General features: G+C 39.1%; 1 protein-coding gene across 2 annotated transcripts in view; it reads right to left on the bottom strand.

The window, feature by feature from the left end:
• Nucleotides 1-12,224, bottom strand: part of LOC126407375 (rho family-interacting cell polarization regulator 1-like) — a 105,830-nt gene that overhangs the window by 49,526 nt on the left and 44,080 nt on the right. For both annotated transcript variants that reach the window (XM_050072200.1, XM_050072199.1), the window contains exons 2-3: nt 2,204-2,327; nt 932-1,084 (exon numbers count right to left, since the gene is read on the bottom strand). In XM_050072200.1, coding sequence (XP_049928157.1) covers nt 932-1,084; nt 2,204-2,301 — 251 coding nt within the window. In that variant the 5' untranslated portion in view covers nt 2,302-2,327. The remainder of the gene's footprint in view (nt 1-931; nt 1,085-2,203; nt 2,328-12,224) is intronic.

Genomic DNA, 12,224 nt, shown 5'->3' with positions numbered 1-12,224 from the left:
TTGCATTGTTAATGTGCCTGATATTCTGGAAACCTGCCTGTGAGGTTTTGGTGACGTGTGCGCACTGTCCGCCGGTCAGCCAAACTTCGGCTTACACCGGCTGCGCTCCCCCTGCGCTGACAGTAGACCTGGTTTCAGCTGGCGAGCTTTTAGCGCACCTTCGGCGAAGCCTTTTGGCACTAAACTGTCACTGCGCCAAGCTAGCTCTGCGCAGGGTTCGCCACCCTGCGCTGCGCCGGGAAACTAGAGCCCTTAGTGTCACCAAGTAAGTGTCTGACCAAATGTCTCCCCTTCTGTCACTAAGATATGTCATTAAATAATATCCAGAAAAGTATTTTATTCAGAACATTATGATGTCACAGTGAAGTTGACTTTTGACCTTTTGGATATAAAATTTAATCTCTTCATTATTCAATCCTATTAGACATTTGTGTGAAGTTTTGTCATTAGCATATGAATTCTTGAGTTATGGCCAAAAAAAGTTTGTGTGGGGTCACACTGACCTTGACCTTTGACCACAAAATTCTAATCATTTTTTTCTTCAATCCAAGTGAACGTCTGTGTCAAATTTATAGAAATTCCCTTAAGGTGTTCTTGAGATATCATGTTCATGAGAATGAGACAGATGAAAGGTTACAGTGATCTTAACCTTTGACCTTAAGTCAAAGTGAACATTTGTGCCAAATGTGAAGAAATTCCCTTGAGGTGGCTACAGGGCTACTGCTCTCACTAAGTCAAGTCAGGCAGATTTATCATCAAACCATGAAAGGTCCTTTCTCCTGAACCATACTGCATGTAGGAGTACAGTGCACAGGACTTAAAGAGTTCAAAAGTATCAGTCAGTGAGTAGGAGTCACTAGTACAGCGTCAAGGACATGATCCCTCAAAATAAAAGTTTGCAGCTGCTATTAGTATGTATTAGTGCACTCACTGAAGGCCTTTCTTCAGCGCCTCGTAGACCTGATCCAGTCGCTCTGGTTGAGGAACCTTAGGTGGAGGGTTGGACTTGGTAGACATTGTGAACATCCTGCTGGCTCTGCTGGGCTTCCTGTTGAGACCTGGAGTGCTGAACACTGAGAGGCTCCTGCAACATCAGGTCAACATCATCCTCAGACATCCTCACCTGTTCATCACCATCACTACATACCAAATTAAAAAAAATCTTGATGTATTTCACAAGATAAGCCGGTTATTGTGGTGACTCACCATAACCAACTCCTAAGTCTTACTTTCGTTAACAAAAAAGGCACTGTGGTGTAACAACAGTGCACAAAAGTAGCTCCCTTGCTTGCCCTTGGTGAAATCTAATACTTCTATGACCAAATCCCCAATACTGTTGAGACAGTAGAAGAGTTCAAACTTTTAGGAACCTGTTTTAATCCCACTTTAAGTTTTTCAGCCAACACAGAATACATTTTTTTTTTTAAAAACAATGCTGCGTTTGTATCTAATCAGGAAATTGGATTCACATGATGTGAGCAAGAACAATTTTAACAGTTTTGTTTACAGAAGTCTTATTGAAAGTGTTTAAACTTTTAACATGTGTACATGGTATGGGAACCCCGGGCTTTAGGTTTCAGAACAGCTGATCAGAGTCAGTTCAATCTACTCTGAGTATGTTCAAACTGAGTTAAGGTTGTGTGCGGTGAATGAAAAAAGCCATCAAAAATTAATCTCAGATACAATAATTTACCATGACAACAAAAAAAAAAAACATCTCACAAAAATAAGGACATTCTGAGTTGGGGTAACTCAATTGCTGAACCTATCGGCTATGATCTGACGACAATAAAGCATACATACGCAGATATCTGCATATAGAGGTCAGGAGTGATTTGATGCTGTGATATTTTAATGTGAGGGCAACAATCACTGTTTAAAGAATTGACTGACAGCGCATAAAAGCAGTAATTTTAGATAGTCCTGAGTAACAAACTGATATCCAACCAGGATTTAGATTCTGACAGTAAACGTCTGCTAATTAATGTGCTTTGATATGGACTGAATCAGTGAGGAAATGAAAGAGAAACACTTTCAGAAACATTGTCATTATTTTAAGATGTTATAGTTATAGTTAATAATAATAATCCACATCAGACCAATAAATTCCACGAGTCCATTTCTACCCTGTAGACACACGCACGCACACACACACACACACACACACACAGGGTGTCATCTCAAGTGTGTAAAGTGTGTGTACCTGTAGGGTTTGTCGTAGGTGTTGACTCCAGTAAAGCTCTGGCTCCTAGTGATGGATCTGGATGTGAGGCGTCTGGCTGGGCGAACAGATAGTGACATGGTGGAGAGAGTTCGGGATGGACTCCCTGTACAGAGCAGAAGAGAAGAACCATCAACAGACTGCTGACACCACTGTATGACAGACTGATCAGCCAGCTTTTTCTGTCTTTTGTGGATATCCAATATGCTGATACATAACAACTCATTTGACTGATAACTGATACCAATATTGATATATCTACTTTTTTTTCCCTGCCTAATGAGTGATCATCAAGTCTCTTCTGTAGTGGAATTAACATCATATTATGCATGCATGCTCTTATCCTGATGGCCCACCTGCAGATGGAGACATGAAACAGAATGTTTTTTAATGAATGTAATATTCATTTTTTGTGCAAATTTGCACAAAGAATGAATATTACATTCATTAACATTTACTGTCAAAATCTGCCAACATGTGTTTTCTTGGCAGATTTTGACAGTTCATTTTAAAGCCAAATATCAGCCGCTAGCAAAGACATGCTGATATTACTGTGCATTCCTACTGTCAACAATAGAGCACAACAGGGGCGTCGTTTCAGAAGAAGCTAAAGGTATGGCAATATGACATGACGTCACAGAGCTACTGATGATGGAGTTTCAAAAATATGAACTTATATAAATCTTCACTTTGGTCTTTGACCTGTCAGAAGTACATACTATGCTATTGAAAACTGTTTCAAAGGACATGAAGCTGTTTCTCACATTCATAATACCTCATGTCTGCATGTAATGCACGACTTGGTGAGAGCAGTGAAAACATCGGACCTATTTCGGCGCATATTTCAGCACCACGGACAAGGAGCGGATGTTTAATTATCATTAGTCATGTGTTTAACTTCACAGAAAATAAAGAAAATAAATTAATTACAAGCTCATTTCTAGAAGATAACCAAGGGGTCCGGTGTATGAAACACAGTAAAACAAAGGCCAATTTGGTACAATACTGCAAAATGCTTTTACAGCACACAGATAACTCACATAACTCATAACTCGCGGAGGAGCGAAGTGGCGAACAATTTGATTCAATAACACTCGTATTCACTGATGAGCATATTATTGACCTATTTAAGTGCAATACAATGAAAACAACCAGCCAGTGCGCCTCGGACTATCTAACATATCACATCTGATCACTTAAACAGTGCACTGTTTCACAGACACATCTTTTAATACATCCATGACACAAGTAAGATGACTACAGAACCTCTCTCTTTTTTTTTTCTCCCGATTCCAAGGTATGGCAGCTGCCATACCTCGCCATACCTAAATGATGCCTATGGAGCACAATGATAATGCAAATAGAAAACTGACTGAAATGGAAACGAACAGCAAACCAAACTGGACCAGGACAGACATTTTGCTGCTAGTAGGAGAAAAAAAAACTGAATATATTACAGCAGAAATGACTGACAGAAACCACTAACTGTCTTGTGTTCTGATAGTCAGCATCTTACTCCCTGACTCATTTCCTGCTGGAAACACTGCTGAATATCATTAAGTGTCAGGTGAGTAATCTTTAATAATGGTATGATGGCACAGTAAACACCATAAAAATGATCCTACCCATGTCATTATGCTGCCACCTATTCAATATACCAGCTATCAGCTAAACCCAAATCCTTGTTCCGAGTACAGGCCTCTGGTTTGTTTACAGCCTGTTAGGTCATCTGACTGCTTGTCAGATCCAAACTCAAAGCTCATCTCTTTTCCTTAACTTTCAATTAATTGCTTATTCATCATTGTCTGTCTGTTGGGTGGGTCTTAATGTTTCATTTAAGGATTGTAGGTATAGTCCCTGTGTGTCTTGCAGACAACAATTCTGTAAACTTTCTGAAAGCCTCTGCATCTTGATAATCTTCTGTTTGTCTGTGTCCCACAAGCTGTATGCCTAATTGGGTGTACGACTTAGTGCAGAACATAGAATACAAGAGTTCTAGGGGTATTCCTGATGAAAAACTCACATAGTCAGATATGATCTGTCAAGTGTCGCCTATCATCAATGGATTGTCCAATCATGTTTTTTTGTTTGTTTGTTTGTTTTGTTGTTCTTTTTTGCTAATTGATAAATATTTTCATTTGCAACAGTAGTTTCCATTGTTTCCACACCAGACAAATGAGTTGAAACACCCAATGAAACAATTTGGCTTCTTGGCACAAGAACTTATTTTATAACAGGATGCAGTCCTTCCAGGTTGTTGCATTTCAGGACAGTGTGTGTATGTGCAACACTGGCCAAGGTGGCAGAAGAGATCCAAATTTTTTGACTTTCTCTAAAAGAGATATCCAAACAGCAAACTGCTTTTTCTATGAACCTTGGCCTGCTGATTTTGACAGAGCCATATATCAGTACAAACTAGAATACCAACAGCCTCCGCGAATCAGTCAACTTGCAGTTACAGTTTACATCCATGTCATGTTACATACATATTCTACATTGCGACATATTTAAAGCCTGGGTGCTTCACACACATCTTTCCACCGACAGCACAGAAGATCTAAACAATCAGCAAAGTTTTAAGGTGGACACCCAAGATTAGTGTCACCAATTCAGTATCTGACCAAATATTTCCCCTTCTGTTCCTGAGATATGACATTGAATAATGGCCAGAAAAGTGCTTTTGCAGAGCATTATGATGTCACAGTGAAGATGACCTTTGACCTTTTGGATATAAAATGTCATCACTTTTATCCTATCATTATCCTATCTGTGAAATTCTGTCATAATTAGCTTATGAATTCTTTAGATTTGGTTGCAACAGTATGAGATTTTCATGGTACGATAACTGCCTCCGAAAATATCGTGGTTTCGCTGTAACATGGTATCACAGAATTTAGATTTTTATAAATCAGAATGACCCTTAAAGGAATGGTAATGGAAGGGTTATTTTTGGTTGAACAAATGTTTTATTACTATACTGTTATTAAAACTTGAAACCGCTTTGTTAATGGAAATTTTAATTGAACTTAATTTAATTTAACTTTTTGAATTTTTTGAATTTTATATACTTACATACTATAAGTGTGTGTAAAAAGTCTTACCTTTGAACATAACTAAAATTAAGGGGTGATTGTCTGTCTAGTTGCATTTTTTTTCAATATCGTAAATGAGCAAATTTAGACAGTATGACAACTGTCAACTTTTATATCACGGTACACCTTGAATCCAGTATACAGCAGCAACCCTGGTGCCAAATTTGAAGCAATTCCTGCAAGGCCTTCTTGAGATATCATGTTCATGATAATGAGATGGATGCAGGGTTACAGTGACCTTGACCTCTGACTACCAAAATTTTACAGTTCATCCCCAAGTACAACTGGCCGTTGGGGTATGCCATATCATATTGTTCATGATAATGGCAACAACAAGCATGGCTGAAAGCGAAATTTAGTAGTATGGGATTAACTGTGGCGTCGTTAGGCCTGGGCATCCTCGAATGTTTTATAAACAGCCGCAGACCTCTCAAACTCTTTTTGCGAGTTACAGCAAGTTACCCTCCCCGCTGAGGAACTCACTCAGTGACTCCACCAGCAGCAGCACAGCGTCTCTCCTTCTCCTTTCTCGCCGCGTGCACACGGGAGTCAGTGTCCCCAAGTGATTAAACCTTTGGTAATGAAACCATACGTGAAGCTCGACAAAAAAACTACATACATGTGAACGTGCAATATTTATGGTAGCATGACAGCCTGTCACGGGTTATAGCATGATGATAGGAGGAGAAATGGCAAGGCATAAAGATCTAGTTCGGAAAAAAACAAAAACAAAAAAAAACTCAATTATTTAGGATTTCGCTAAAAGAGGAGGAAATCACCTGTCGGTTTATATATATAGATCCCAGGGTACATTTTTTGTATTTGGTAACTGTTTAAATGTGTAATTTGTGGTAATTTTATTCTGTTGTACAATTAATATTGTATACAGAATCTGAATCTCACTCTGAGTTCCTGTTGTTGTTTACAAACTAAAGAAATGAGAGATCAATTTTGTTTAGTTTTTACTGAATGTTTTAAGGCAAAATGTTAGGTTGACATGTAAAACTACATCACTTTTTTGATGCAATTCTATTTTCTTTAATTCTTTTTTTTTTATTAATACGTCATATTGTCAAGAATATGGCTATTGCAAAAATACCCTCAAATACTGTGATATTATTTTAGGACCATATTGCCCACCCCTACTGGCTGTCTGCGCTAAATTTGAAAAAATCCCCTCAAGGCGTTCTTTAGATATTGGGTTCACGAGAATGGGACGGACAGACAGACTACCCAAAAACATAATGCCTCCGGCCTCACATATGCTGGTGCAGAGGCATTTAGCTATTTAGCATTCTACACGCACCACATTCTTATGTGAGTGCTCTAATTAATACATTTATACCAAAATAGGTTAAATGTTATGAGTTTTTGGGAGAAACAAAGCAATTTTATGTAAAATCAGACATTCAGCACCCCATATAGCCTGAGTGGCATGATCCTTCATTTCATAACCACATTTTCCCACAACTGCGACAATCCAACTGAGAGATGGCAGTTGAGTCAGGCTCCTTAGATCAACCAATTGAGAAGTCCACTGTCTGTGTCACCCCTTCAGAGGTCCAGCCGAAAATCTGTGACAGCTTTAGTGGAACAGTTTTTGTGCTTGTTTTTTTCCCCATGACTGCATAGCAGATACAACAAGTTTTATTGGTATGACAGACTGGAAGAGTCTCTGTTGTCACTTAGATCCCACATTCAGGAGTGTTTTTCCATCCCGTTAAATATGTTATAATGCTACCATTCAAAACTACAATGACTAATGAGTGGATACATTATGTGGCCTAAAGCAGGCGAATCCATTTTGTTGCTGTGGCCTTTAACCAACATTTGAAGCTTGTGGCCTGAAGTGATGTTTTGTTATTGTGCATTAAGTCAGTGGTTAATTTCTGTCAGCTAAAGCAGTGTTTTCCTACTGTGGCCTATCCAGTGTCCTGCATCCTGTTTCTTCAAACAGCTGAAAGGCCTTTGCAAGACGACTGCCAAAACCCCCCTCCCACAGCACAGGAAATGTCACAATCCTACAGGAAGTCAGAAGCAACTGCCTCTCCTGACAGGAAATTTAACAAAGGGAGATAGTCCTCAGGGCTGCAGCCATCTGACTGAACAGAAAAGGTCAATCCTGCTGGACTTTGACTAAATCACAAGGGATGGAAAGAATATTTTGTTAACTGATGACTCTCTTGACTCACATTATCCTTTTAGGTAAAGATATGACTATTTAACATGCACTATGAATAACATGGAGCAATTAATTTTACTCTAAACCCAAAGTGTTTAAAATACTAACAGGAGCTATATGCTGTAAATTACTTACTTCTGACCTTGAAAACCATCAAGAATGCGTGTGTGTGTGTGTGTGTGTGTGTGTGTGTGTAGGCGCTGTGGGACTTTGTTGACTTAACCTAGTTTAAGTACTCACACAGAGCACAGAGGGGCTGAAGGGGAGTAAGAGATAAAGGAGAGAGAGAAGCTGAGCCTGTCAGAGGTGGTGAGTGGACAAACAGAGCAAGTGGAAAAGTTGGGTCATACTGGGTCCATCACATTCAGGCACTTCCTCTTTAATTTCCTGCTTAATCATCATGTTGTGTTGTCACAGCAGTCCACTGTCTCTATGAGAAAGTTTAAAACAAATGTTTTAGTGAGGTTCTGGTGACAATTCCATATTATTCTAGTTCTGAGTATGGACAGAAAGACTTTTTTCATAGTTTTAATAGTAAAACACACACACACACACACACACACACTTCTACAGTAATAATTCCTTTCGGATAACATTCATGCCACCCACCCACACACACACACACACACACACACGCACACACACACACACACACGTGCTACAGCAAAATAACTGCACTGAAATACTAGGATTTGTTAGGATTTGCACCCAGTCCTTTCTACTAGCCCAGTGTGGCTACACATTTTGACAAAAAACAACAACGCCTGTCTCAATCAGACATCTGGTCTGGTTGCCAAGCAGTTCATTTTTTAAAGAACTTCTTCTGATGTATAAGACCGGGTTGTTACCCTGAAAGTTATTCATATTGCTTTGGTCTATGAGAGTCCTCAAAGGAATCCAGAGTTTTTTTATGAAAATTAATCCAAGTTGTGAGCATTGTTTTAACAGCATAGAGTGGTGTTGTGTTGGTATGGAGAGTGCCGTAATCCTTAAGTGCCGTAACTCTGTTGGAGCTAGATCAAATGAATAATATATAACTGATATATTGTCCGAGGCCTAATTTTTATACAAGTAATATTTATACTGGTTTAAGTAAACAATTTGATTGTATTTCCAATCTTTGCTGAGCAACAGTTTTGTGTGAAAAGAATTAAAGGCCTGTCCCATATACGTAGATGCCTGTCCAAAATATAGACCTGTTGATTTCAGTGATTTAAGCAAATAATAGCCTGGGCTACTGACTGAGGTTTGTATGATAATTAGGTAGAACAAAGTCCAGTCCAGAGGGGTCCACTGTGTCCAAGACTGGTTGCCATATCTTAATAAATCCCTCCACACTGTCATTAATGGTGTAAGTTAGCTTTTCCAGAAGAATTATTCTCAGTACCTTCTTATATGAGCTGTTCAGTGCAGGGATGTACTTAGAAATCTAGAATTTGAGAACAGTCTTTCTTGCTATATAAGACTATAGCTTGTTTGCAATCACATGACATTTCTGACAATTCAGATGGAGAGCAGGAAGTAATAAATCTGTATACTGTGTGAATTAGAAATGGAGGAACGTGACGTGACCTGAGGGCAACGGGTATCATCAGAAAATTAAAACTCATGTTGGATGTGATCCACACAAAAAGAGGAAAAGTTATTTTTTCCACTATTTGACCAATTTTCCTAATGTAGACACAACTGTTTCCAGTTACAGTAGTATCCCTCATAGCTATAGTAAATCTCCATCAAATCAGCAATAAGCTTAATGTGGTTTTAAAATTAAATACTGTATTATCCTAGCCTGGTACAACCATCATGATGACATGAGCTCAACATTCTGATTCGCTCTCTGTATCAGTGTGGACTCGGTGCCACCCCAAAAACTTTCAGTGGGCGGGAGTACTCGCCTTGACAGACAAACATCTTCGGCCAATCAGCATAACACAGGAGAACATCTTCTTCTTTACCAGCGGAGCCAGTTAATAAATTAAGCTTTTACCTAATCCAATTGGAAGAACAGCAAAATGTCTTTTTCTCTGAGAAACTCTGCAAGTGCACACTTTTGTTCTTGTTTAATTTTTTTATTGACTCTATTTCTGCAATAACTTCAATTGTTGCTATGTTTACTCTACTAATGTTAGAGTTAGCGCTTGATGCTTTGGAATCTGCCGTTCCTGTTCTACAAGCTGCAACCTGCGTTTTACGTGATCAACTACAACATAGTCCCTGATTGGCTGCTTATGTTGTCAACTACAGTGCAGATCCCTAATTGGCCTTGGTTTTCTGTCAGCTGGGGATGCACAATATTGGATTTTTTTTGCCAGTATGTAGATACATAACAACTCATTTGGCCGATAACTGATAACTTTTTTCCCCACCTCATTTTAGTGATCATCAAGTCTCTTCTGTAGTGGAATCAAAATCATATCATGCATGCATACCCTTATCCTAATGAACCAACCACCATATGGAGACATGAAATACTTTTAAATGTATGCAATATTCATTCATTGCGGAAAATAAGAAAAAGCATGTTGGCCAAGTTTCAAAGTTCTTTTTATAGCAGATACTAGCCAATACCGATGATATACCGATGTTATCTTGCATCCCCAATAATAAATAAAAAAACTACATCTATTCCATACTGTTCAGCATAGGAGGTTTGTTTGGTATGTCACTTTCCTTAGCTGGGTAAGCCCTGAAAACCAAACAGTTACTGTTAAATGAGCTCAATACACTATAAAAGGTTGATTGAGGGAATTCTAAAAATGTTGCACTTGTCTTAATGGACAATTAACCCCCCTCCTTTAGCCTTTATTTTAAAATATGCTCTTTTTTTCTTTTTTTACAAACACAAGCACACACAGACACACAGACTTCATTTACATCTACCATATGCCAATGTTTAAGTGACTTAATCTTTCAGTAAGAGTTATGACCAATGAGCCAGCATTTCATGTTTACAATTAGAAAATAAATGTCATCTTGTGCATTTCTTGTTTTCCCTGCTGTATCAAATATAAACCATAACCTCCAAACTGAGGTTTGTATCTTTAGTACGTCCAAACCTTTCTATAAAACACCAACCTTGACGGGGCTCCATGTCTCTGTCAGAGTCCCAGTTCAGACAAGGCAGTGGTAGTCGGCACATTTCTCCCTGTCACACCTCACTGTCCTGTCTCCTATGTTACCTCCGGCCTTATTATTTAACTTTCATCAGCTAACCAATCAGCATCCCATTTAGTGCAATGATCCATCAGCTCCATTCAAACTTCAACTCCCTCATCCCCAAGTTGGTCAGTTAAAGCCATCAAAGTGAAAATGTCGGTCAAACTGTGCTGTATTTTGTGTTCCCTACCTGATCCAAACAGTGGTGCAGTCCTGCCCAATGATAACAACAGATTCCAGTCACACCATCTCCTCTGTTATTGATGTTCTCATATAAACACTGGGACTGTGGCTCTGTGCCACACACTCAGCCTTCCATACGCCTCTGTGCTAAGCGAGTGTGTGACACCACACCTATTGTTTGATGCTCTTTGGCCTCTCTCTCCCAGACCATTCTGGAAAAACACTGCCTGGGACACGAACACACACACCCAAACACAGCACACCACTTGGTCCATGTCTCCCTTAGACTGTTTTTGCCCAAACAGCAGGATGACCTAAGGATGGGGATGTTCGTCAGAGCAGAGCAGAGCAGAGCTCAACAAATACTACCCAGATTGTTATGGAGATTGCTGTGCATAATCATGGTCCACCGAGGATAAATCAGAATTTTTGAAACCTGTACTTATACACTAGGGCTGGATGACAGAAAAGATAAAAACACTTATTGAGATAGAAACATTTCCCAAATATGGCAAGCAGCAACGTTGATAAATTGTTAATAGACTACATTGCTTGATTACAATATGTACTGATAGTCAAACACATCCCTGAAAGGAAGGTCTATCTCACCAGTCATATGTCATACCTTTATGAGGGTACAGCCCATGTCTCAAAACAGGCACAGCAGGGGTGGATGAACCTAAACCTAAGCTTAACACACCACATGCTATTTGACCATGCAGTAGATGAAAGAGATGCGAAAGGCCTATGCTACTTAAATTCTCACATGGAATATATTAATGATGTATATTGTTATCCCAGAAAATTGGCTAAGAAAGATGGGAAATAATACAAATTAAGTATACTAGTCCATACCCATTGAGTGCACAGTTGCCCACGTACAGTTTCACATGGTGTGTGTTTGGGATACAGGTCATAGGAAGTTGCAGATTAAATAGTCAACTAGTTAGTGGGCTAAAACTGTGCATTAGTCATTGAGGTAGCACGTTGAAAGGCAGATAGTTTAAGTGTTTATATGTTGTATTGACTTAAAAGTGGGGCTCACTGGTAGTTCACATGGGAAAAGAATATACTAATAGTGTAATTTTTGGAAAAAGTAGCTTTGTCACCTTCTACCTATGCCAATCCACAATGCCTATGTACAATTTCACATAGATTGACCACGTCAGTGAGTAGAAAAACATGGGACAGACAGAATGACTGACTGACAGAATGACACATTGACAGTTTCCGTGATTATGTACAGCATACCATACCATGACTTAGTCATACCAAAAATTAGAAAAACAAAAACATTCGGCCACAGGGGGAGCCACAGCGATCTGTCGCATTTTAGCCATTTTTAAGCATTTTTCTGTTGTTATAGCGCCACCCAGTTGCCAATTAGAGT

This window comes from Epinephelus moara, chromosome 20, assembly GCF_006386435.1.
Source record: "Epinephelus moara isolate mb chromosome 20, YSFRI_EMoa_1.0, whole genome shotgun sequence".
Taxonomy (NCBI): domain Eukaryota; kingdom Metazoa; phylum Chordata; class Actinopteri; order Perciformes; family Serranidae; genus Epinephelus; species Epinephelus moara.
This window is presented reverse-complemented; position numbering and strand designations above follow the sequence as displayed.